The sequence below is a fragment of the Scleropages formosus genome, chromosome 7 (genome assembly GCF_900964775.1).
Source record: "Scleropages formosus chromosome 7, fSclFor1.1, whole genome shotgun sequence".
Lineage (NCBI taxonomy): Eukaryota > Metazoa > Chordata > Actinopteri > Osteoglossiformes > Osteoglossidae > Scleropages > Scleropages formosus.
The window spans coordinates 29771342-29794845 of NC_041812.1; the positions used below are offsets into that span (position 1 = coordinate 29771342).

At 40.2% G+C, this 23504-nt stretch overlaps 1 protein-coding gene across 1 annotated transcript; it reads right to left on the reverse strand.

Moving 5' to 3' along the window:
- Positions 1 to 157: 157 nt before the first annotated feature.
- On the reverse strand, positions 158 to 22271 carry LOC108929069 (muscarinic acetylcholine receptor M4-like). The gene is made up of 2 exons (XM_018743378.2): positions 21974 to 22271; positions 158 to 4059 (listed from the first exon to the last, which is right to left on the reverse strand). The coding sequence occupies exons 1-2, from the start codon at positions 22032 to 22034 to the stop codon at positions 2594 to 2596; spliced, it is 1527 nt and encodes a 508-aa protein (XP_018598894.1). The 5' UTR covers positions 22035 to 22271; the 3' UTR covers positions 158 to 2593.
- Positions 22272 to 23504: the final 1233 nt, after the last annotated feature.

Consider the following 23504-nt stretch of genomic DNA (forward strand, 5'->3'; position numbering starts at 1 on the left):
ATATATATATAAAAGCAAGAAATGCATAATTGCAAGTCTTTTATGAAACCGTTTTTAATGTACAGTCTTTTTGTTTTTCAAATTCTTTCTGTAGGGGTAATATAACAAGGAGGAATCACTGGCAAAATCTTTGTAACTGAAATAATATTAAGGACTCTTGAAAAGAGGTAGAATGATCAAGGAATTTACTTGACTACAAAAAAACAAAATAATGCTGTACTGATTAGATTTTTGTTATTTTTTATGTATGTTTTTGCTACTAACAGAATTGAACAGGATTTTCAGTCAATATACTGACTGCAGTAAAAGATGATCTGGACCTTCTGATGATAATGAATTTTCTGTATGAACAGGACATAGAGCTCCAAAGGTCAGTTACAGTATTCAAATCCTGAGAGTAGCAAAGCTGGAATAATTAATTTCCAAGGTGTGTTTGATACAAAACCTACGCTACAGCAGTAAAGTATAATTTTGGATGCCTTTTTGACTTATTTTTTCATTTACGAATGCTGTAAACAGAAAAATATGAAAAACACTTGTTAAATAAACTTCTTTTGGAGCTTGTATTAATGTATTTATCTTGCCTAACTGGGGCTTTGGGACTTTTATGTGAGGGGCACAGAGGCACTACTGTGTAACTAATTCTGAATCATTTTATTTCATATAACAGCCAGCAAAGGTTCAGATTATTTATAGCAGAACTTTCCCAAAAAGGTGTTCCTGCAACTTGCACTATGCTTATAGCATTTTTATTTATGTCTGGTGATGAGTTCATTAGCTTTTAAGCAACTGTTCTGCATGCTGGACTCATGCTTATGTGGGCTACACACAAAGCAGGCTAACCTTAGTAAGAAGTGTCAAGGACACTGCTCAACGTTCATTTTCCACACCTCCCGCCATTACATCTCAATTACAAAAAGGTCCACCCAGCTCTATAATTACAACATATTTATTAAGCATTAGGCAATAAAAAAACAATACAATCTCATGTACACTGCCTTGGTACCATTCAAGTTACGTTCTCTTCCAGTGATGATGTCATCCGTCATAGTATGAAATCGGTATGAATGCGGCTGTCCCTGCCAATATAATTCTCTCATGCTGTTGTGATGTTATCATCGGAGGACAAATCCTAAGAATTGTGGTTAGGCTGCAGTTTTGATTACTTAAGCTGTCACAGCAGAAGAACAATTTCTGTTGTATGTACTGTATATGTCATTATACAGTTTAGATGGTTAAATTTAGTTTACAGAGGGGGAATAAAACAGCAGCATGATCCAGGGAGAAGGAAATAGTCTGAATGAAAATGTTCCTAAACTAGCTTTGTTTGGGAATCCATACTGTGCAAAAAACCATGTAAAACATTCCAGATGGATTGGTAAACTTGATCCTTTCATAAAATTCTTTCATATCTTAAAAACAATAATTCTAGGAAATTTGTAATATACTCTCTACATAACATTGTTTGCATATAGACAGCAATAAACATTGTTTTTTTAATCAATATAATCTTTAGATTACATTAATGACCCAAGTATATAAGAAGTACAAACATCCACGGACAGTATTAAACATATTAAAGAACACTTTCTTATTTTCTGGAAATATTTCATTTTCATTTTTGCATATACCTCCCTGGTGTTTACGCATTTCTTTGCGTGTGACATCAAGCTAAAAATACATTTTATGTATATTTACGGTGAAAAAGTGTTATTGTTGATAAGAAACCACTTTATCTTTTTTTTTTTTCAGTATAGCCACAATATTCACAACTTGGCTAGATATACAATAGTGCTTGTATTTTCAAGCTTCCACTTGTGTGCTGAAAGTTTCATGTAGTATTTACCACAATTCCATTCCATATGGTATTCTGATGAATTTGTGTTTAATCACTTCTACATTTCTACACAGACTTGTCAGACTCACATAGGTTTTCCTTGCTTTAGTTCTGATACTGAAATTCTGAGTAAAGTCTCTGAAACAAAAACGATAGCATACCATTTCTAAATTAGGGACTGACTGAATGGAGCCAAATGAAATATTGGTGGTTCATTACACACAATTCATGCTTGTTGATGGGTTTCATAGCACTGTCAATAATGCAAGTACATCAATTCAGTTTGTGTTTTCCTTTTTTGTTAAAACTCTCCAATAAAAATCCAGTAAGCTTTAGGACATTAAAACTGTGCCCGACACCTTCCATTGATAAATGTGTTCCCCCAACACTCGCTGTGCTTTGTTTGCTGATTGTCACCACATTTCTGTTAATTCAGCAAAGATCTCCTAAGACTTTTATTTGGCATTCCACCACTAGTTGTTAAATTGCTGCATCTGGGTGTTCTGGGAGAAACTGGCAGAAATCTTGTGATCGAATTCCAAGGTATACAACTTTCACATGTTGAAAAGTTGTATTTCCTCTGTAGTCCCATTCACTGCTAACACAGGCATCTGTCTGAGGCATCCGATTTTCCTCCCAGGGACCCAAACCTTTAACGTTCTGTAGCTGGGGGTTAAATCCAGAAGCAACTCATCGGGTCATATCAAGAATCCACCCATGACTGGCTGGCATGGTTTCAAGTTGACCATCTCCAGTTTATCTTGTGCCAATGTTTTTATACTGGCACATGAGGAGGTTTTTGAAGGTCTTTTTGAAGGTCGCATTGCAGAGTGCATAGCATGCAGGATTGATGGTGCTATTGACATAGCACAGCCAGTAACCAATGGCCCACACGGTGTCGGGCACACACGAATGGCAGAATGTGCTGATGAGCACCATAACGTTGTATGGTGTCCATGTGATTATAAAAGCCAGGAGGATGGCAAAAATGGTCTTTGTCACTTTCTTCTCCCTCGCGGCCATCTGGCGCTTGCGTTTGACTTGGCTCCGTGCGATACTGGCAAACTTCCGGGCAACTGTTCTAGGCCGATTGACAGGAATGGAGCTGTTTTCAGTGCTATTTGGCGGGATTATCTCAATAGCTGTAACACACTCATCCCCAGTCTGCTTAGTGACAATCTTGATCTTGGACCACTTGGAGGCAGGATTTATTCTGACTGGAATTGGAGTTGGGGTAGTGGTGGTGGTGGTGTTGGTGATTGTAGAGGTAGGGATGAGATCCTTGGATTTTACCACACTGTTAGATTTTTCTTTTGTGTCCTTTGGAGCTATGCTGGCTGTGCTGGAGTCATTGGAACTGTCTTTCTCCTCGGGTTGAACACTGGACTCCATTTTGTTACACACAGACTCATCTAGCTTGCCATTCTTCACCATGCTGGAGCTTGACACTGTATGGGTCTTGGAAGAATTGTTCTGTTTCAGTATATGGGTTTTCAGTAGGTTTGTGGACTTGAGAGTCTTCTCCTTCTTTGGCTCGGTCTTTGGATTCTTCACTCTACTACGGCTAGCCAGTGAGATGTGAACGTAGAGGACGGTCATGATGACCACGGGCAGGTAGAAGGCAGCGATAGCGGTGCCAAAGGTTACAACAGGGTTGGAGAGGAACTGTATGTAGCACTCCCTCTTGTCAACCGTTCGCTCACCTACAATGAACTGCCAAAATAGGATAGCAGGGGCCCAAAGGATGAAAGAAAGGATCCAAGCAGCCGCAATCATCAGTCCAGCCATTTTTGTTGTCCGTCTGGTTGGGTAGGTCAAAGGTTTGGTCACACAAAAGTAGCGGTCAAAGCTAATGATAAGCAGGTTCATGACCGAGGCATTGCTAACTACATAATCCAGGGCCAACCAGAGGTCACATACCACAGGCCCCAGAGGCCAGTAGCCCTTTATAATGTAGACGGTGTAGAGGTTCATAGAAAACACCCCAATGATGAGGTCGGCACATGCCAAACTGAACAGAAAGTAGTTGTTAACTGTTTGTAGGTGCCGGTTAACTTTGATAGAGAGCATCACCAGGATATTCCCCACCACAGTGACAAAGCTCAAGGAGCCAGTCACCAGGGCAATGAAGACCATCTCCAATGTCTTGTAGGGGCTCCCTGACATCTCCTCCACAGCCACATCAGAGGGATAAATGCTGCTGGATACATTGTACATAGAGCCTGGAGTAGAACACACATACATACACACACAGAGAACACACAATGTCAGTATTGTAACAAGCAGAACCTTAACTTGATTTAGCAATGATTTAGCAATTGAGAAATTTGAAACATGTTACTTCTAACTTTGCTCTTGTGTTGAGGAAATCTCTTTTTAAAATTATGCTGTTTCACAATCTGTGGATGAACTTAAAGAAAAATTTCTCAAAAAAATTCAGTGTGACGGCACCCGTGCAGACCTATAGTAAGGGAATAAACTGAAAAATGTAAAGTAAAAAACACTTTCTGACAGCACCTGCTGCCAACAATGCATTATGCATAGCAACCACATATTAAATGAAGTACATAGCATGTGATATCTAAATTGGCAGTAGAAATGGGTTATGCACATAAAATGTTTAGGGAGTTCTTTTTCAAGTATATGACTGAGCAGAGTATTTCCACAGGTTTCATCATTTCTAACGAATTCTCTTACATCCCTGTGGATACTCTTACAGCAATTATGGAAATAGAGCAAAGTTAAAATTCTTAGTCAGGGCAAACACAATTTTTAGCATTAGAATAAAACATGCTATTTAATTGGTACTAAAATACTTTTAAACCTTAAATTCTCTATATTTTTATCAGCATATGTACCAGTTACCCTTCCAGGAAGCAAAACAAACTTTCCCATTTCGATACTTACAGTATATAATACTGTATCATATAGCAAAAGTCATTTTTATAAAAGATATATTAATGTAATATTGAAAAATTGGGAAAATACTGATGCCATACAGGTAAACTACAAATTCTTGCCCTCTACTGGACAAACAACACATCATTAAAAGCAATTTCCAGAGGCCCAGTTAGCAAGAGAATTTATAAGAACTGTTAATTAGTTAAAGTATTATTCCAGAACTGAAGCTTGTCTGTTTTTCCTTTTAACAGTGATACTTGAACATAATCCTCCCAGTAAAATATCCTAGTGTGTTTTATATGAAAACATCATTGAAGGTTAAGGTGAACAGATGAAGGTAAATTTGTAATGAGGAATTTATTACAGGGTCACTTAATAACTCTTAACATTATTTATATGCATATTTATTTGCATAATTGATTAAAATAAAATGAAATCTTCCACCACATTCAAAATGAGAAACAACTTTGTCCCTGCAGCCTAGCTCACACAAAGGTAGAAAATGAGAATCTGTTAATGTGAATAATATTAAGATTAAAAAAAAGAACTGGCTTTTGTTCTAGGTTCTCGGTTCCAACACCTAAGAGACATTGCACAGTAGTAATATAATAAGAAAACATTTTATAGCTGTACAAGGTATGCAACTGGTTGCCTTGATTTATAAGATTTATATTTATAAGTGACTTTTACTTTCCTAAACATTTGTAATGAACTGCAAGGGCAATGGGTAATACACACAGAATATGAACAAACTGTGGTCCATGGATGTGTCTGAAAGTTATAGAGTTGACTTGCAAAAACAGCAGGTTATGATTATTACAAATTACAATCAGTATGACTGATGTTTATGGGCTTGAAATAATTCTGTTGGTTGAAAAAGCTGCTCAGAGAGAAAAAAATCATCCCAGTGAGCTGTGGATGTCAAAAACTGTAAGCAACATGGGGGGGTGACATAGGTGTCTTAAAACTGCTCAACCAGTAAGTTCAAAGTCAGAGATGGACCAGGTGAGCAAAGCCAGGACACAGTCCTACCGGTCATTATGTTGGCATTTACATGAACATTTATTCATGTAGCAGCTTTTCTCCAAAGAGATGTACAGAGCTCAGAGTAGGCAAAAAAGCATGTTGCAAGAGAAAATTAGTTATAGATGCAGCCACAGGACTGCTAAACTACCAAAGGTTTGTCTAGTACAAAAGTTTTTGTCAGCACACATTACACAAACAGCTGCCTGTAGAATCAATACAGAGGTGATGGTGACAGACAAGTTTTTTGGGGCTGTATGGAGACGAAGGTCTTGAGATGCTGTATGGAGGAGTGAAGTGGGTCCGAAGGAGATGCATTTTGAGATCGTTTTTCAATGCAGATGGGGATTCAGCAGCTTTGACAGAGGGAACTCATTCCACTACATTAGAGTTAAAACTAAGAACCTATGGACTTTTGATTTTGAACCCCATATGAGTGGGACCACAAAGCACACAGACACGGAGAAGTGTAGTGCTTTTGCTGGTATGCAGAGAGTGATCAGGTCTTGTAATTATCATGGTGCAAATTTTTTAAACATTTTGTACACCATAAACAGAGTCTTAAACTGGATCTGGGCAGTTACAGCACACCATTGGAGAGAGAATAGGAGGGGAGATACACTGGAACTCTTTGGCAGGTCAAACCCAGCTTGTGCTATAGCATTCTGCATCGGCTGGAGAGGTTCATGGTGGAGGCTTGAATCCAGACAGGAAGAAGATGGAGCAGAAGCTGGAGTAGAAGATGGAGTTGATTGCTATACAGTTCAGTCCCACACTCTGCCAATGGGCCAAGTGAACAAAGCCAAAACACAACCCTGCAATACAGTACAGTGCAGTGTAGCTTAAGTGAGAGTGTTCAACAAGGTCATCTTGCTCGCAACCTGCAATCTGCTCGCAACCAAGGACAACCTGCTCTCCCTTCTCCAGCAGCACCTTGCAGCTCTTCTCCGCCACAGCATGCACTTCCCCAGGGTTCCCTTGGATACCCATGCTCCACAGCTCGACCGCCACTGTTGCAGGCTCTTCTTTCGCCGGATGTCGTTCTTTCGCCCTGCTGGCTTCTGTTCTGGCACCGATCTCCCCTTATTCATCTTGGGTGTTCAACTGCTCCCGAATCCCACTCCTAACACCAATATGGCATGCGGCGCCATGTGTTTGGATGGGGCGAGGAAGGACACACAGGCAGCGTTCATCTCAAATGTTTAATTGAACACCAGCACACAAGGAAATAATGCTCTCGGTCCAAGGACCCATTTCCTGCAAGACCTGCGTCTCAAACCAGCCTTCCCAGCCTGCTTAGCAACCCCCAGGCTCCCCTCTCAACACACTGGCACACATGGTCACCCCATCGTTTTCCCCAGAAGTGCCCCCAGTGGTTGAACACTTACATTCCACATTTTTCCTGTAATTCAACTATTTACGCCAAATACATCTTCCCGCCTAAACACAGTAATGCAGGTCATTACAATATGCTGTAATGAGTTAAATGTAAAAATGAAATTATGTCTATAGACTCTCAAGTTAAATAGCAAGATACCATTATTGGTACAAATGCCAAGCAAGTGCTGGGTGAGAAGAAAAAGTACAGCAAACAATGTGGACATAGAAATGTTGAAAATGATATCCCAAACAGACATCTCAAGGAAAAACTAATTCAAAACAATGCATGATCACAAGCAAATTCTAACATTGTTTCCCTGGGGAAACTTCTACACCACACCCTATTAACAATCCCCTAAATCTGAGTTTTTTTTCCCTTTCTGTGCAAATCAGTTGATCATTACACAATGCAGCATCTGAAGCATTCTGTGCAGCCAGTTCTGTTACAAACAAGGGAAACTTTCTCATTTCTCTACCATGTTCCTCAATAATGACCACACTGGGCCAGTGCCGGTGTTGGTGTGCCCTATCTATTCATCTGTAATGACCAGTCGGTGTTTGAAAAGTGACAGCACGGCTCAACAAAGGGGGCACAAATTGTATCGCACATGAAGGATGAGCAACAGTATGCACAACATGATCAGTGACACCCCTCCAAATCTCTGGATTCATGGAACTAGATAAATGGGCTTGATGGTATTTGTGTGGGCCCTTAGAAGGTCTTGGTATTAATTCCCCTGACATCTCTCTGTACCTCCTTCACTTGGAGAACCTGTCAAAGAGGTTTATCTACCATGAGAAAGTCAAAAATCCTCTGGGGATGAACAAAGTAGATTAATAAAGTGTCACTCATTCCTCCTGACAGAAATTAGGGTTGAGTAATCTAATCAGCTTCTGATACACACACACTGAAATCATTTATCCCAAGTGGGGTCATGGCAAGCTGGAGCTTAACCCAGCAACACAGGCTGTAGGGCTGGAGGGGAAGGGGACACACCCAGGATGGGACACCAATCTGTTGCAAGGCACCCCAAGCAGGACTTGAACCCCAAGCCCACCAGAGAGCAGGCACAGGCCAAACCTGCTTTGCCACTGCACCCCTCCCACCTTCCAATATGTATTTTTTATGTTTTTATTTAAAAGTTACTAACTTAACCAACACCATGATCCAGACCAATTCACATTTATGTTTTCTATGATCTCATTTATGTGTTTGACAGGAGAAATGCATGGTGAGTACCACAATCCATGTAATTCTAGCACAACTTGATTAGGTACTTAAGCCAGCAACCTTCAGGTTACAAGTCGAGGACCTCAGTCATCATCATACAAACTGCTGATGCATTTGAAGTTGAAGGAAATATGCCTTATAACTTCTTCCAAAACCTGGACACTTGGGGTTCTTCATAATAGCAGCAGATATGTTTAACAAATTCAGTTTTATTTGATTTTTTCAAAAAAAAACTTTTTATTGTGTTTTAATGGCAACAGCACTGTTGCAATCCTGGCACAAATGCATTGGAAATGCATATTAATGTGCCAGGCTGTTCCTCTGAGATCATTTTCCTCCTGATTACATTCAAGAGACTGATGCATATTCATATCTTTCTGGTTCACATTTCTTTGCCACAGAGAGACTGGCATGCAGGATATTGTTAGCACCAAGAGACAAGGAAATGTCTCGAACAATGGTTCTGATTGTTTTCTTTCACGGCACTGAATCCACGCTCACCTCCAGAGGAGCAAGAAATATTGGACAAAATTCGGTAGTTGCTGCTGTGACGCGTTGCACATTGGAAACAAAGGGTAAAGGTCATAAGTGTTTGTTTTCTGGAAATGCAACGATCAGCTATTTAAACCTGTGTGTACCCATGGACAGCAGGTGGTGCAGTAATGAAGGAGCAGAGACTAATAACCTCAAGGCTGCTGGACCAAGTCTGGGAAAGGATACTAAGCCTGTCACTTACTGCTCTAAAGTTATACTCACAGCGAAAGCCTGCTGCTTTAGGTAAAAGCACTGACACAAGTTTGGGGTGGGAAGGTTTGGATGATGAACCATCATGAATCACTGCACAGCATCTTCAAATGCCTGATAGCATTATATTGCATTTTCATGTAATAATGAGGGTCACAGTGTTCATATCTCAGTACCTCACAGGTGATTCCATCTGTTTGAATATCACTGTTGGTAGTTATACATTTACATTTACATTTATTTATTTAGCAGATGCTTTTTCTCCAAAGTGACTTCCAATGGATACTACTATCAACCCACACACCTTATCTACCGTGGTGACTTACACTGCTAGATACACTACTTACAATGGGTTAGGCTCCATACATCAGTGGAACACACTCGCTCTGTCACTCACATACATAACATACTCACATATATACAAACATACATAACATAGATGTCATGGAGCAGCCATGACAATGAACCCAGCATTCAAAAAATGACCGAAGTGTCCTTTTTTGAACCCCTTCCTTCTTTTACGATGGTGCACAAAGAAATGGTAAATACTTGCTCTACTTACTTTTAGACTGCAAACATGACTGGAATGACAATGGGAAATAAATGGCATTGATAACCTGGAGAGAAATTTGATGCTGCTCATCAATCACTCAAACACACACTCACATTGTCAGTTTTACATTTTTCCACTCCATTTACTCATTAATGAATTCAATGGAATGAGTAAATTGGGTAAACAGCAACTTTTCACTTCTTGGAGTTTCACATAAGGCACCTGGATTGCTTGCTTGGTTAGTGAGTTTAGTTGGCCTGTGATGACAGAAATTAGCTAGCTGGCAAATTAACACTCTCCTTTCAGTTGAAATACTAAATATTCAATAAGTGAGTTGTATAGAAGTAGAAAGTGGAAAATGCTGTGTGTATGGTATGCCAGTACAAAGTTTCTTTACCTACCAGCAAAATGTAAAGAATTGAGCAAGAAACAGAAATTCTATTGACCCACAGTCAATAAATACATATATACAGAACACCGATCAATATTGCTAGTGTTATCAGTAAAAATGTACCGAACAAAAGAACAAGCAAAATAACAATAACTATAGGTAAATATGAAGCAATCGAGATTTCCCACTGCCTTTTGCAGTGTATTAGACAAATCATTTTGTGGTCTGGAGTTCAAGAGTGTAAGAGAATAACCTTGATCTGATAATGTATTGATGTGGATTAATTTTGATTTACCCCTGTATGTCAAGAAAGATAGGAATAGAAGGAAATATCAGTTGAGAATCTTTTGTTTAGGCTTATGTTTGTATGACATAAGCCTGATATGACCCACTGTGTCATTAATGACAGATAATAATAATAATAATAATAACCTCTGAAATAAAGGTGAGTTTGGAGCTAAGGGAAACATATTACAAGTGGAACGTTGTACTGGAGATCTTGTATTTTCCCACCATCTTGTAGCAGAGTTTTGAGCATTTCCAACTACAGGCAGTCCCCGGATTACAAACGAGTTCCATTCCTCAGTCTATCTTTAAGTCAAATTTGCAAGTAAGTGGGAAGTTAGGTATGGTGGGTATCTAACGCCAGTTTGTCAGATGTCTGTCTTACTATATCATATATCGTGTACCTTTCTATGCATAAAAAACATTAAAGAAACACTTCCGGACACACTAAAACATCTTGAACATAACAACAACAACAATTACAACAACAACAATCATAATAATAACAATAATAATAATAATAATAATAGAGGGGGGCACAGTGGCGCAGCGGATTTGGCCAGGGCCTGCTCTCCGGTGGGTCTGGGGTATGTATGTATTGTAAATGTAAAAGTAAATGGCCCCAGAGAATCTTCAGGTTACAGTTCTCAAGCTGTTGTCCTGACTTCTGGAAGTGGTAAAAATTGGTTGTGAATCTTAAAACTGATTTTTGGAGCAAAATTAAAAAGGCTATATAATGCTTTAGCCATCCACACACACATTTTCAGAACCGCTTGTCCCATATGGGGTCACGGAGCCTACCCGGCAATACAGGGCGTAAGGCCAGAGAGAGAGGGGGACACACTCAGGATGGGACGCCAGTCCGCCACAAGGCACCCCAAGCAGGACTCGAACCCCAGACCCACTGGAGAGCAGGACTGCGCCACTGCGCCCCTGCTTTAGCCGTCCATAATTTCAGTAATAGATTGATTGATCTGTGAAGCCAGTTTTTTTCTGCAGCTTCTCAGTACAGTTTTGTAAATAGATAGTAATATGTCTTTATAATTTATAATTTATAATGTAACATAAATTACATTATTCTATGTTTCTTGGGATCTTGACTATGCCTACATTTTTCCGACTATTGTAAAATTTAGGAGGTCATATGTTAATATGATATATTGTTTTTTTTCAATAAAGGTCCTTATGGTATTAAAATAATAACGTAAGAAAAATAATTTATCACTGCAGGGAGTAACAGAAAAGTAAAAATAAGGGTTCCTTTCATATCCATATAAAAGATTAATATAATTTTCTAGGTATTAAATAAATGGTGAAACATTTAGATTCAATTTGTGTTGAATTAATGTTATTGATCTGGGACAGCAATCAACTCCCATCTCTACTATACTATTATTAACTCTATTACATATTATTAACACACACACACACACACACACACACAGAGTCTGAAACTGCTTGTCCCAAGCGGGGTCGCGGTGAACCGGAGCCTAACCTGGCAACACAGCGTGTAAGGCCAGAGGAGGAGGGGACACACCCAGGACGGGACGCCAGTCCGTCGCAAGGCACCCCAAACGGGACTTGAACCCCAGACCCAGCGGAGAGCAGGACTGTGGGCCAACCCACTGCGCCACCGCACCCCCGTATTATTAACAAGATATTGTAATTCTCATCCCCTAGTTTTAATAAAAGTAAATAAAAGATGGATGAATTATAGTAAAGGAAATATTTTAATGTTTGTGACACATACATGTGAAGCAGGAAATATAACTTCTGACATTTGAAGAAGATGCGGTGTCATCACTTCATTTTCTTGGGACCTTGTAAGCACTTGCTTGATATTAACCAAACCTTAACAAAGGCCATTACTAAAAAAAGAAAAAAAACAAAGAATAATTATAATTTCTGAGAATGCATAGGGGGATGCGTTGGCACAGTGGATTTGGCCAGATCCTGCACTCTGGTGGGTCTGAGGTTCAAGTCCTGCTTGGGGTGCCTTGTGAGAGATTGGTGTCCTGTCCTGGGTGAGTCCTCTCCCCCTCCAGCATTGTACCCTATGTTGTTGGGTTAGACCCTGGCTTGCCACGACCTCGCTCAGGAGAGGCAGTTTCAGGTGGTGTGTGATGATGATGATAACTTTAACTGCAGTATAGATAATACAAAGGGTCATAGAAAGGATAATAATAAATGTTACTACAGTATTTCTAATAGAGAAAGAAAACAAAAAAATTAAAGCCAAATACATCACACACAAGACACTGTTAAGAGCAACAGGGTACAACTGAAAAGAAGGAAGTCCTTGCCCTTCCTCAGGCCCATGTGCCGAGCCAATGAACCACTGAAGATGCACAATGTTTTGATGCAAGTCATAAAGTAGCACCGTTTGTTATTACAAACCATTGTATGTAACTCAGATTTTTAATATAATAGACTTTACTGGGGTTGGTTCGTAACTAAGGGTTGTACATAAGTTGGACGTTTGTAACCCGGGGACTAGGACTGTGGTGACACTGAGTTAACGACAAACTAAAGTGCTACTGCCACTCTGGTTTATGGACTTCAGGTATCACTGAACCTGCATTTTCATATCAAAGCCTCTTATTTCTCCCATTTATGCCCTTTTTACATCAAATCTAGCTGCCTGTCAAGTAATACAGTTATATCATTTACATACACTGATGACCAGAAACAAATGACCAGTCCTTACATTTACAGCATACTCCACCCAAATGGTCACTCCTATCCAGTCCATTGTTTTCTAAACTAATTTTATAATCCATTAATTTTAAATTCAGTGTGCAATGTTGTGTAATTTAGCCATTTTATTTTTTTGCAGGATTCAAGCCATATTTTCCCTATTGTCTCTATTAGTTGCAGAAGAGCAGTAAGGATGAAAAATTGGTTATTGTGCAATCTTCTTTATGAACGACATAATTTAAATTAATAAATCTTTTATGCTTATTATTGGATTATTTACACATGCACACATAATAAACTTTTCTAATATTTTTACTGTAATATAGGAAAAACAGAGGGCAGCATGTAGCACAGTAGTTAGCACTGCTGTCTTGCACTTAAAGGACACAGGTTAGAATCTCACCTCCTGTAGTAATACTTGAGCATGCTACTTATGCTAAATTGCTCCAGAAAAAATTACAAAACTGCACGCACGCACACACATTTTCAGAACCGCTTGTCCCATACGGGGTCACGGGGAACCGGAGCCTACCCGGTAACAGAGGGCGTAAGGCCGGAGGGGGAGGGGACACACCCAGGATGGGACGCCAGTCTGTCGCAAGGCACCCCAAGCGAGACTCGAACCCCAGACCCCCTGGAGAGGAGGACTGTGGTCCAACCCACTGCACCACTGCACCCCTACGAAACTGCATAATTGGTTAAATTATTATAAGTAGTTTAAGATTCTAAGTTGCTTAGGAGAAAACCATCACATAATTAAATGTGGTAGCAAGTATATTTGAAATAACCAACTTGAAGAAGGCAAAAAAAAAACAACATACATATCTGCAATAGAAACATGTAATATATTTTAACTCTCTCCAAATATTTGTTAATATATTGCTGATATATTAACATATATTCGAATAGCAATATCACTAAGCAGCTTCCATATAGAACCATCTTTGCAGCTGAAGGATTTCCTCGCTGCTAATCAACTAATATGCAACAGTTGTAGAATTTTAGAATTTTGTTGAAAAAATTGTTCTTCACTGCCTTCCAGCACGGGTTCTAAATATCTCCCCAAATCTAGTCTCCTCTCTGATGCCTTCATTTCTGGATTCAGTTAAACTGGGATAATTATTACACGGTATAGTGCCATGCTAGCTTCATCAGCTTTATTTCGCATCACATCTTCCACGAGTCCACACAATGTCCACATTTGAACTGCCCACAACAGAGGAACCAGATGAAGAAACTGTCATCATTTCTGCTAACCTTAACGATTGCTGAAACCAACTGCTGAAGAATCCAAATCAAGGAAAAATAAAATGAGAACTCACACCTCTGTGGCTACTAAATAAAAAAATCTGTTAAGTTTGCACATTCAAGTTCTGCCTTGAGGATAAAAAAAAATTATTTGTTGGTGGTTTTTCTTCTACTTCAATTCGCTTTTATCTACACTGTCCCTTCCAGCATTTGCCTGCCATGCTAGATTGCTAGATTTTCTGCATATTATAATCTGTTCTCAAAATATTTCATAAATTACTTCACCAGACTTGGATCAGTCTCTTCTGCTGCCAGCTAAGGAAGCTGTTTGTTCTTGCTGCTGAAACAGGTCCAGAATTTCATTGTGTTTGTTGGTGTGTGACGCGGGGTGTGGTGGGTTGGACTGGGTCCTGCTCTCCGGTGGGTCTGGGGTTTGAGTCCCGCTTAGGATGCCTTGCGACGAACTGGCGTCCCGTCCTGGGTGTGTCCCCTCCCCCTCCAACCTTACGCCCTGTGTTGCCGGGTTAGGCTCTGGCTTCCCGTGATCCCGTATGGGACAAGCGGTTTAGACAATGTGTGTGTGTTTGTGTGTGTATATATGACAATACTAAAAGGGGCTACTAATTTGTAATGACAAGAAGAGACTTTCCAAACACGACAGGTATTTTTGCATGAAAGAGTACGTTTCGTACCCTGGCAGCTGACCTCCATCCTTCTGAAAATGCCATCTGTTCAGACAGACAGTAACTGTGACACTTCAGCAATTCGGCACCTTTCAGGTTGCCAGCAAAGGAACTGCAGGAAACACTAGCATATGCTTCCGGCAAATGAACGCATTCATTAATCCGAAAACAGAGCTAGGAAACAAACATCCATTGAGATGGGGGTAGGGGTCGCAGACAAAGAATGTTTACATACCACTGGGTTTCTCTCACAGGAGCTTCTGATCTAAACCAGGCAATGTGCACCAAATTCCCTTTGTAATAATTCAGTAGCTCCGTCAAATATCTCAGACTGCGGCTATCTAAAATACCCGTTGGTTTAATTTTATCATCACCTGTTTAAAAGTACCATGTTAAATATACAGTATGACAGTTCATTTTTTTTATAAATTTGCCTATTAAATAGTGTTTAACATTAAACACTTTACCTATCCCTTAGCCTTGGTTATTTCTCAAGCAGAGCTTTTAGTCTACTATAATTTGATATTTAATGGTAAGTATTTAGCCTAGAAGTGTTTCCACTGGTACGGGGTGCGGTGGCGCAGTGGGTTGGACCGCAGTCCTGCTGTCCGGTGGGTCTGGGGTTCGAGTCCCGCTTGGGATGCCTTGCGATGGACTGGCGTCCCATCCTGGGTATGTCCCCTCCCCCTCCGGCCTTACGCCCTGTGTTGCCGGGTAGGCTCCGGTTCCCCGCGACCCCGTATGGGACAAGCGGTTCTGAAAATGTGTGTGTGTGTGTGTGTTTCCACTGAGGACCTAAATGGTTGTTTCATTCCTTTCTCGTCAGTAACATTTGTTGTAAACCCATTGCCTCCCTCAGTTCCCAGGCTTAGTTTTCAAGCTTCTTAAAAGATTATAAGAGAATACTGTCTTCATTGTAGGCAGTGACCCAAAGATAAGGCCTGTAAGTTGACTGGAATTGAAGGTATTTGAATCAAACCAAGGTTACTCCCTAATTAAATGCACAAAAACAGAGCAAGCCTGCACTCTTTCTTGTACTTTCATTGAATGTCGAATTTAGTGCAATTATTAGCTAAGAGATAGAATTAAACCTTCTTACACCTAAGTTGAAGCAATAGAATATCACTGGTATATGGATGGATGGATGGATGGATGGATGGGTTACACTGATTACAATGATGTTGAAGATGCTGACATTTCTAAAATGAACTAACTAGACTTATTCAGTTACATCGGCTAGGCCAAAAAGTAGCACGAACAATATATAGTTAAAAACATCTTGTAGCTTACAGTTGTCACTGCATAGTTTGATCAGTGTGTGACTGCATAGACTAAACATTCAATGGTTCAAATATAAGCTGTGCTCCAAATACTGCAATTGGCAACTTTCTATAATGATGAAAAAAAGTATAAATATGGCCAGTGGTACAGGCCTCAGCTTTCAAGCCAAGGATCTGTCCATATTACTGATCACGGTCCACTTTAATTGCCTACATGACTGATACCCTGTTAAGAAACAGCAGTTATTGGACACTGAAAAATGTTTAAGAAAAACTGGCATTTACAAGATTAACTGGGCTGAGACCTAGAAGCCCTCACCATTTTTTCACCATCTACTGAATATCACCAGTTGACCAGGCAGTGAGTGTCTAAATGTTGACCTGACTGCTTAAAAAACAATAACAATTTTCTTCCTGATCGTACTGTTAGCATTATTTTTCTGTTAGCATCATGAGTTCTGTTCCCTCTCATATGTGGCTTTCAGTCTTTTCCTACACTCATTATCATGCTGCTTATGGTGTGTCTCCTCGTGCTATATGTATGGGTCCTTTGGTGCTTGGAGGCAACCTACAAGGAGGGATGCCATACAAAATTAATATGAACTCCACTTCATGAACTTGTAGAGTGTGCATTTGACTTATTGGGAACAGGTTCATTGGCTGTGTATTTGTTTGCTGCTCCTTCAGAACATTTTTCTGCTTGTTTGCTCCTTTAACACTTCAAAGAAACAGCTCCCCAATTCTTTAAGATCACATCTAGGCTTAGAAAAGTTCAGTGTCGAGGTAAACAATCTGGCGTCATTATGCACAGCTCGGTTCAGCCGTAGTGCACGTCTCTGTTGTTGCCCTTCGCTTCTCCACTCTAAATAGCTAGTAATGTCTGTGACATCCAAATTTGACAAGGTATTGTCGAAGCACTGCCAGATTTCTGAAATGCATTTCCTACACCCGGAAACCTGCAACTCTTTGATATGCAAATTAAAAATACCCTCATTTATGAAGATGTCTTTTTAATCGAGTCAGACCTGATTCCGTGCTTCAGTACACTCTCTGACACATTATACAACAAATGGGGGGTGATCAAACCGAGTCAGATGGTCAGAAGAATTCTGGATATGGCGGCTTTTCACTCCAGTTAGTTCTGGCGCGTTCTCTTCTAGCCTCGGGCTCAATTAATTGCTCTGTATCAAGTTAATGAATGTGAAAGGGAGGATCTTGTCTGGTTGGTGTCGTCAAGAATTTTTGCGACAGACGGGCTTCTGAGATGCGTCTCACTGAAGTGTCTAATGAGGCATTGGAAGAACAGGCCTACTGGCTCAGGGGGTAGATGCAGGGACCCTGTGCCAGCCCACAGTCATTTTAGATTGAGTTACGTATGGGACAGTAATAACCTTCAGCTGTCCACGTTGTAATGATTTTATTGGATTAGAGTGCCTAGTGTTGTATGCTTGTATTCACTGTGAAAATGTTCAGTGTGCTGGAACACAGCGTTTTAATGGTGCTGGTAGCTGCCTTACTCAGAGCTTCACAAATGGGATTTGTGAATCTAACCCAAAACAACCTTAAGACCTCAAAAACTCTGACATTTTGAATCTGGATTTTGCTGAAGCATTGCCCAGGAATGGACTTTATTGCTTTATTGCTTGGCTGGGCCAAAAATCCAACTCATATGTTTTAGTACTTTCGGGACTGCATTTATGTACATATAGATTTACATTCATTAATTTAGCAGAGGCTAAACTAGCAATGATGGAAACTTGGCTCAGCACACTTGGAGACAAACACAGTTTCTTGTTAGAAAAGATGAACATAAAACATAAACAGAGGAAATATGTGCAATTGTGAAATATCTTGTAAAAAATAAAAGCAACCTGGCAGTTATTATTGCAGCCCTAAAAAGGACGGAAAAGCATAAAACAATCGAGAGCAGCATTGCTGAACTCCAGCAAAACGTTGTTTGATGTCATCAAAGAGGAATCAAAAGTACACTACAGGTTAAGCACTTTAGATGTGGACACCTGATTCTTGAAGCACAGTCAGTTTATTCAATATCACCACTAAGCTGCATTAACACAGTGTTGGCACATTACTACAGAAGCTGCATACTGAATTCGTAGGAAATACAGACTAATCTAGATCTGAAGAATCCTTTGTTGAAACAATTGTGAAAAGTACACATTAAAAACTGTAAATCTGGGCATCCAGAATCTGGACCTGACCCGCAGCTCTGAGGAAATGGAAATGCACTGCGGGGTATTTTTGAAAGGCTAACCAGAACCCTCCACTGTGCACTGGGATGGAGAACCGTGCTGATGATCCCTACTACCCACTCAAGCCAGCTGTGTATCAGTTCAACAGCTGCTGGCAATCCATTCCATCACCCTCGTCTCCCTCGCCCTGTCATCCCTCTTAATGCACTTGCTTGTACTGTGTTCTAAACAATGACGTTTCCACCAAACCCGACTTTGACACCGTTGTGCGCAGCCAAATGCGGCATTAGAATAGAGCAACACTCAGCAAAAAATTCATATTCATCCACCTCTAATGAAGAAGGAAACCTAACCAGTTAATTCTCTAAAACTCTGGACAATTATGCTTGCAATTTGTTCGTCACATGCGAAGGGAGTTGTACCTCCAAAACAGCAAGTTTTTACAGACCCCACCATTCAAATGTGTGCACCTTGCTGAGGCATTACAGCAAACTAACCAAAATGAGCATTTACATTGTTGTAGATGAGCTGCCATGACAAGTCGCCAGTTCTGAAAAGGATAAAAAAACTAATTATTTGGGATGTATTCAAAGTTGTTTTGGCATTGGCATTGTCAAGACTTCACAATGTCTAGGTGTACCTTTATACAGATATAATAAGTCAAAACTAAATGAATGTGCACTTGGATCTTAGGCGATGGCAGCATACATGAAGTTGCTTATTCGGCGGAAAAGATCTACTGGATGAAAAATGTTTTTTATCGTGAAATTTTCCTACCAAAAACTACACTCCCAGCATGTCTGGAGCTGCCCGGTGACAACTTTTGTCAGAAAACATTTTATCACACAACAAGAAAGGGGAGAGAAAACACCAAATGCAGAGTGTTGTGAGCAGAACATGTACCGTGGCTCTGAAACGCGTGGTAAGGAGATAATACGCTGGGCTTTCAAGCGTCTCCAACTGTCCAGTACAGACACACAGTGAGCAGTTTTAGCAGGGAGACCATGAATTCCCCATGCTGTTAATTAAAGCCGTAACAAACGGCTGCTTAACGTTAGCTGTGATGTACGATTAAAAATATTAACAGAGGACAGTGCTACACAAAGTGTTGGAAAACAGACAGAGGGCTCGGGAACAGATGGATCAAGAGCACTCGCTCTGATAGCAGGAAGTCATTAATTATTGGGGCATTTTTCAATTTTATGTCAGTGCACAGATTAGGCTCTATAATTGATTTATGAATATAGAATGTTATGCTAAAGTGAATACATCGTCACATTTCATTATGTAAAAACTAATTTTTATTTCCTGTGGAATTAAGCATTCTTTTATCGACAGAAATATTTAAGAGAATGTTTTAACCCATGGACCTACCCTGGGGTAAATGCATTTCAAGTGCAAAACACTGTATTATTGTGTACATAAGGTATCGATTTATACTGGAAAACCCGTTACACTCTATTTTTAGCAGCAGGATTTTTGCACTGATAAATGAAAAATAGAGAAATGGATCCATTCAGAAGCACATCCTGATGTTGAGCACCTTTGTTTTGTTTTGTTTAATAACCATTCTAAATAAATTATCATGAAACAATATAAGACATTGTTATTTGAGCGTTGCCTGGTACCAAAACCAGTCATAAAACAATTGCCTTTTTATCAATGCTGGGTCATTACAAGTTGCTAATTGCCATGATACTATTGTGTTTATTGGCATTTACACAACAACAATAAACGCATGATAAATGCAATACCCAAGTGTAAGACCAACAGAACAGAAGTAAATGGTTCTTGATGCTCATGTTAATGTTCAGTATCTGTAAAAGTGACTTCTTTTTCCCATAAGACTACCTTTGCAAGTGTTTGTATTGCCTTCAATATTATCTGAACATTCGGGCTGGAATATTCCCTCATTTTTTACTGCATGTGACCTAGTTTTGTACCTTACGTGTGCAACTCACCCACTATCCCAACAGTGTCTTAGTTTACAAGCATGTGGGCTCTGGAAATTTTGCATCACTCTCTGCTGTGCAGCCTTGTTGCACGTACCTGTGTGCATCAATACTGCCCTATTATAAGAACAACGTCCGACTGCTCGCATCAGCTCCCTTCATACATCCTCTTTTGAGACTAGGATGGCCATCTGGGCTCCATCAGCTGTTTTCCCACTGGTACTTCTCATTAAGTCTCCTCTGTCTTCTATGCTTAGCTGTATACATGCTCTGCACGAGGACATCAAAGATTTTTTCAAAAATAAAATAAGACTATTTTATAAGCATTCAATAACTTTCTGTAAGGAAAATTCTTATGAATATTTATTAAGCATTTTGATACTAAATGGAAACCTGCTTTGAACTCAGTGATCATAGCAATTTAGACATAAATACAGCAGCAGGATGCCAAAAACAGATATGAAAAAGATTTGTACAGGATATGTGAGTCTGAAGGGCAATCCATCGTTGTGCAGCAGTGTGTTTTTCAGTTACAAACCCTACATGGTTTCATGTGGAAGTATATCACTGTTATTTTATACTACATTTCAATGCACTGTTCAGCCTGGAAATCAATGCATGTACAGTATGGGTACATAGGAGTGTAATGTCACTTTTGCAAGATGAGGTTGAGCACAAATTGAATGCTGAAAAGTATTATACGCATGATGTGATGCAACTGCACAGGCAATGTGTACAGAAAGTATAACACTAAAGGGATATTTGAAGGATATCTTTTGGGGATAATTCTGCCTCAACCTGCAAAAGGAGTATTTTGTTTATACTTCTGTTGAACTAGTATGTGTTTCACAAGAATTCCAAATTAGGAAGCACGCTTTATTAAATGCTTTATATTAAATGCTTTCCTCACATTAACTCAGTACACTTGGATAATTAAACCCAATCAAGACCATCAGAACACACTATATCCAGGGGAAAAGGTGTGTAATTGTGAAATATATTTTTGTAAACGAATAAAAGCAACCAGACAGCAATTAATTCTGCTCTAAAAAAAGGACCGGCATAAACAATAAAGACCACGAGAGCAAATTGTCGTTTCGTGTCGACAGAGAAAAAGGAGCAGATGGAAATGAATTTCCCAGTTTTCTGAAAACCATGTGTCAAGCAGATTTACATATATTGATTCATGATTGTCCATGAAAACAGCGAAACACACTGCGACAAATACATTTACTAGTATTTTTTCAACTTATTCATCGCGAACACACAGCAAATCAGAGCATTTCCTAAGAGTATGATGAGAGTCGGTGTGTGGATGTATTTAAATTGTTAAGGTTAGGGTTAGGAGAATTAATTTAAGAGTAAGAACTGTGTGTAATTTCTCATACACTGACTGCATATACGTAGAGATATTTTTTTTTTTTTTACTTTAACGGAATTATTTTAATCTGGCCGAAAAAAGTTCTGCAGAAACAAGAGTATAGTTCCCATGGCAACGGGAGCACGAATCATGAGACACGTGCGAGGACGCGGCGCGGCGCGGCGCGGCTCGGCTCACCGGCGGTGAAGTTGTTCCAGGGCGCAGACCAGTCCGCTCCTGTGATGTTAAGGCTGCTCATGTTGCATGTTCTTGAAGCGCTCGAGCACAGCAGGAATTCACGCACAGTGAGTGAGGTGGTCCTAAATGCGAGCTCCGGGGCTCCTCATCATCATCGCGCGCGTTCCCCTGGCTTCCACACTCTTTATTGCCACTTGCCAATATTCGTATCGCGGCAATTCCAGAGGAGAGGCGCCCGGAGCGGAGCGGAGGTACCAACTTGCTTCAGCCAGACGCACTTCGAGTCCGAACATCTCATTCTTTTTTAACAGTTTGCGGGCACGAGGGAGGGGGGTAGAATATTATAAATGATGTCATATAAATGTAACCAATCGCAGGAGATCTTTGGAAGCTCCTTCCAGCGCGCGCTCTGCTATCAAGCATGACACTCACTAGTAGTAATAGCCTGAGAGGATATTACACAGAATGTAGGTATGGACAAACTTTATGAATATTTAAAGCAGGGACTGTATTTCTTGTTTTAAATGCCATATCTTGGGGAAAGCATGAGATTTACTGCTGTTTGCTTTGTGCGGAAAGGTACCTTTCCAGGATAAGTTTGTAGGAAAGCCTCAAACTCACTTCCTCTCATAAAACCTACACCTTTAGGGTTTAATGGCAATTGCAATCCAAGCGTAAATAACTTGCTATGGCATATTTAGGCTTTATTAGTACCACACTGGGGGGAGCAGCGACATGGTGACGCGCTGGGTTTGGACGGTGCCCGCTGTGTGGCGGGTCTGGGATTCGAGCCCTGCTTGGGGTGCCTTGCAACGGACTGGAGTCCCGTCCAGGGCGTGTCCCCTCCCCCTTTGACCTCGCGCCCAGTGTTGCTGGGTAGGCTGCAACCCCACTCGGGACAAGCGGTTGTAGGCGTTGATTGGTTGGTAAGATGTTGAAACGTAGAGGCACTCCAGGTGGACTCTGATTTCAGCAGCTCTACTGTTGGACAGCGCCACACCATGACCCTGATCCACCTGGGTGTCCCATCTGGGACTTGTGATTCTGAGAAAATAAAGAAGCAAAAGTCCACATGTTTATGGTCTCAGAAGATTTTATCTCCAACTGCTTAAGAATTTAAGAGGAATCCTTCCAAGTTTCTACTAAGTCATACTGTTTATATACTGTAGAGCTTACGTAAGACAAGTGATCAAGGCACATGACAAGTGTAAAGGAGTGAGACTGAATATTCTGTAAACTGTAATTTAACTTCATTTGAGCACAACGGAAGAGCTATCTTCCACTCTCATAATGTAGACAAACAAAAGACGTGTAGCGAGCTGAGTCGAGAGATTAAATTGATACAGTCAAAATACCCATACCCTGCTGAATAAACACATAAGCCACTGTAATAGCCACTGTTTATAAATTGCTTTGGATTAAAGCATCAACAGAATAAAAGTTAATAATATTTGAATTGCCTATTAATGGTATTTTACCGCATGTTTGAAATATTGTGATCCTTGTAGTCCTAAATAATGTTGTTTTATAC

Coding starts and splice junctions, on each gene's coding strand:
- LOC108929069 (XM_018743378.2), bottom strand. CDS start 22,034: ATGAGCAGCCTTAACATCACAGGAGCGGACTGGTCTGCGCCCTGGAAC. Junction 4,060..21,973: donor CTGGAACAACTTCACCGCCG/GTGAGCCGAGCC, acceptor GTTCTACTCCAG/GCTCTATGTACAATGTATCC.